Source organism: Mastigoproctus giganteus, chromosome 4 (assembly GCF_048544385.1).
Source record: "Mastigoproctus giganteus isolate SK-2022 chromosome 4, ASM4854438v1, whole genome shotgun sequence".
NCBI lineage: Eukaryota > Metazoa > Arthropoda > Arachnida > Uropygi > Thelyphonidae > Mastigoproctus > Mastigoproctus giganteus.
The window spans coordinates 42372341-42376595 of record NC_143578.1 but is presented as its reverse complement, the minus strand read 5'-3'; the positions used below and the strand labels follow the sequence as shown (position 1 = coordinate 42376595).

General features: G+C 30.8%; 1 protein-coding gene across 1 annotated transcript; it reads left to right on the top strand.

Annotated features, from left to right (window-relative positions):
- The first annotated feature begins 2684 nt into the window (after positions 1-2684).
- LOC150086668 (late histone H1-like) lies at positions 2685-3494 on the top strand. Its single transcript, XM_090371507.1, has one exon. It carries the CDS (start codon positions 2728-2730, stop codon positions 3268-3270), a length of 543 nt encoding a protein of 180 aa, XP_090227633.1. The 5' UTR covers positions 2685-2727; the 3' UTR covers positions 3271-3494.
- The last annotated feature ends 761 nt before the right edge of the window (positions 3495-4255 follow it).

Genomic DNA, 4255 nt, shown 5'->3' with positions numbered 1-4255 from the left:
ATAATATTTGTATTAATGTTTTCTTAATTAGTAAAGTCTCCTGTAATTTATTTAGTTTTTGTAGCTTTGGCCTTTAAATTTATTAATCTGCATTATACACGAAATGTTGACAATGGCACCGTGCAAAAAAAAAAATAAAAAAATAAAAAATACACACGACTATTTTAATACATTTCAGTTATGTTATTTGAAAAATAAAAATAATCGTCAATTTAAACGACGCACAGTAACTGTAGCCATTTTGACAGTCGTGGTACAGGTTTCCAAACGGTTCTTTGCGTTGGCCGGATGGGAATTTTTCCAACTTTGTTTTCTCCCGAGTCGCTCGGTCTACAGCAACCATAGCGAAGCTTTAATTGCTGCTTTCGCATTCCTTACGCAAAGAGAAGATATCAATCTCAAACTCCATGATACATGCATTTGCATAATATGACTATCAATATATGTATTTAATATATATATTATTATATATAATATTTATATATAATATTAATATTTTTATAATATGTATATATAATATTAATATTATTATACGCGTATATTATATATAATATTACTGTAATTTTTTAAAATTATTTACGTTATATATTAATTATTATTAATGAATTATTACTAATTAATATTATTAATTATTTTAATTTTAATTTTGAGAGAATGTTTTATTTTGAGAGAAGTTAGAGGTCGTTTTCAGGTTAACAGAGATTATATTTATAAATAAGTCCTGTTTGATCTGATTGGAAGCTGTGAATCATAACATTTTATTTTTTTATTATTATTTCTTAAAAAATATGAATACATATATCATATACATATTTAATATATATTATATAAAATATTAATTATATAATATTTTATAATATATATATATATATAGTATTAATATTATTATATGCGTATATTATATATAATATTACTGTAATTTTTTAAATTATTTACGTTATGTATTAATTATTACTAATTAATATTATTAATTATTTTTATTTTACTTTTGATAGAATGTTTTATTTTGAGAGAAGTTAGAGGTCGTTTTCAGGTTAACAGATTATATTTATACATAAGCCTTGTTTGATCTGATTGGAAACTGTGAGTCATAATATTTTATTTATTTTATTATTATTTCTTTAAAAATAAATAAATAAATAAAAAGAGAAGATGTTTGTTTAAATTTTTCCAATGCATGAAAATGTGTGTTTTCATATAGAATTTTTATCTTCCTAAAACCAAGACAGCAAAGAAGGCACATTTTAAATCTCAGTTAGGCAGAATCCAGTTATTTTGTAAATATTATTATTTATCTTTAGATCCTTTATTATCCGATAGTTTTTATCACAGTTTAGATTATTCAAGTTAAGTGGAAAGGTGCCCATGTCATTAATGAGTAGTATTTTCTTTCATAAGATTCTGAATAATAAGCAACCCGAATTGTATACACGTATGTTTCTATAGAAGGTAGGCCCAACGTTCGTAATTGTATTGTCAGCATTTTGCTTTTTACAATAGCAACATTCATTTACATGGCTAAAAATTCTCTTCATTCTATATGTAAATAAGTAAATTAATAGTTTTATGCAATGAATTACATAGATTATAATTGCCATCTTACATCACGGTCAACTACAAGTGCAACGTGAAACTTAAACATCGTATAAAAATAAAAGTAATTATTAATTTAAGAATTAGTTAGGTTCTGTGTTTCTTGAATACTCAATCAATTGAAATTTAAAATAAGCTGAATGTATAATAAAGTATTTCAAATACTGTGTTCATTTCGTACACGCTCTCATAGCGTCAAAGGCCACAGTAAATATTCAAGAAAAAAATTAACGCTTTTCATTCTTATTTTTGACGAATATTTTTCTGGTGTTAAATTGATTTTTAAAGATGTTACCTTTGCCTAAAATAAACAATAATTATTGTAAATATATTGTAATAGCTAATTATGTTCATCACTATGTAAATAATAACCTTCTGTATATCTTCAGCAACACTACATAGGCTTCAAAGCGATGTGCCTTTACAGCAGTCGCATGGCAGAAAAAATATAATTCCTGACAATGGGAATTTATAATTGATGTTATGAATGCTAATTGGACATATAAAATTCATTTCATGCATTTTATATGAAAGAAATTGTAAAATTTACGAACATCTACGTCACAGTCAATGGCGACCCGAGGTTATTAGTTCTTTAGAGATAGGCAACCGTTTGTGCTAGGTAAAGTACTTTTGGTGAATTTTTTGTTAAGAATACAGTTGTGAAAACGATATTTATCAGTGCATACTGCTAGCTATGACTTTAAACTTCGAATATCGTCACTTTATATATGTGTATAATTAAGAATTATCAAAATAAAGACCAAAAAACGAGACATATAAGAATTTGTTCTGTGAGTGTAAGTCTATTTCAAGCTGTCTATACGCTTAAATTCCTTCCACAACTCTCTTAAGTCGATGATAAATTAAAGATATAAGTTAAGGCTATACTTTTCCGCAATTAGTTCTCAATTTGCTTATGCCGTTGATTAATAAAAATCGTTTGAAGTTGCTTAAGAAACACACTTCCTTGGTTTCTGACAGTTAGATTGCAACTTGGCCAGACTAGCGTGCATGTAGAGTTTGTAGCTTCCTCCTACGTCCGCGTCAGCCCTATATATTGGAGAGGAGGTAGCTGCGCGTCATAGTTGCTGGTTATCGTGTTGGTGTTAGTTTTGTGTAAGTTCATGTGCGATGGCTGATACAGCCTCTCAGAACTCTGCTGCCTCTGCTGGCGCTAAGAAAGGAAAAGCAATTGGAAGGCCTAAGAAGTCTAAAACATCTCCAGCACATCCTAAAGTATCTGAAATGGTTACGGAAGCCATTACGAGTCTGAAAGAACGTGGTGGCTCATCGTTGCAAGCTATCAAGAAATTTATCGGCTCTCACTACAAAGTTGATGTAGAACGCCTTTCGCCCTTCCTGAAAAAGTATTTAAAAACTGCCGTTGCAAATGGAACGCTCGTACAAACCAAAGGAAAAGGTGCTACTGGCTCTTTCAGAATAAGTGCAAAAACTGGAGAACCTAAACCGGTGAAAAAAGAAGGGCCCACTAAAAAAAGCAAACCAGTCGCGGCGAAACCAAAAAAGATTGAGAAGAAGAAGGTTGTTAAAAAACCTGCCGCTAAAGCTGTGAAATCTCCAAAGAAAACGAAAGCTGCCAAACCAAAAAGTCCGAAACCAAAGAAGGCTAAACCAGCGGCAAAAAAATCTGCCAAAAAACCAGGAAGGAAGTGAAGGTAGTGAAGGTGTGATGTTGAAGATGGTGATTTTACTTGACTTGTGGACCAGTGTATATTTTGTTTGCTTACCGTCCTCTGTGCGTTAGATTGTAACGGCTGCAAAACATTTTTTTTCATTTGTAAGTAGACTCAGAATTCCGTATCTATGTGTGTAGTAAAATGAATTTATGGAATCATCCTGTTTTATCCACCATTTCTGTATCTAGTGGTAAATTCGTATATGTTTGATGTTTAATGACATATTTCCATTGACATATTTCCATTACTTCATCTTGTAAAAAAACTTCATATTCACAAATAAAAGAACGTTGTTATTTTGTTTATATTTGTTGATATAGTTAAATATAATTACTAAGAAAAGAAAAGATTAATGCAGCTTATGTAGATGTAGATTTATGTTGTAGAATTTTTTTAAGTAAGTATGCAAAATGAGTACATGATATTTCTATCAAAGGAGTTTCAAATATATTTATCTTTTTCTTCGAACGTGACAGACACGATTGGAAACCAAAGTTTGGTACTTGTTTACTTGTTGGCAGCCGCTGAAAAGAGCTAATGGTTGAGCAAAAATCGATTTTTCTTCTATGGTTGGCATGGGAGTAGTTGTCGACCTGTCCAACTACTACGCCCTGAGTAACAAATAAAAATAAAATAAACGATTCAAGAGGTCAGTTTTATCGACGTAATGGCTGCAAGGAATAAGCACGATTATTTCTTTGCATTGCAGTCATTTGGATAACTGACAGCGCGCCCTCCCTCTCACAGGGTTACTGAAATTTTTTTTTACTGGTGCAGAATAAGTCTCAGGCTTCCTTGCACCAATATGCATCAAACGCCAGAGCGCTTTCAGGGAGAGGTAGTGATAACTGTGCTGCTGCCTGTCTATGATCCCTACAGTACTAGGTTTTACCATAAAATAAAACAGCTGTTTTTGTAAGCCTCAAATTGATTATCCACAGTTCACACGGGAAGAAAAAAAA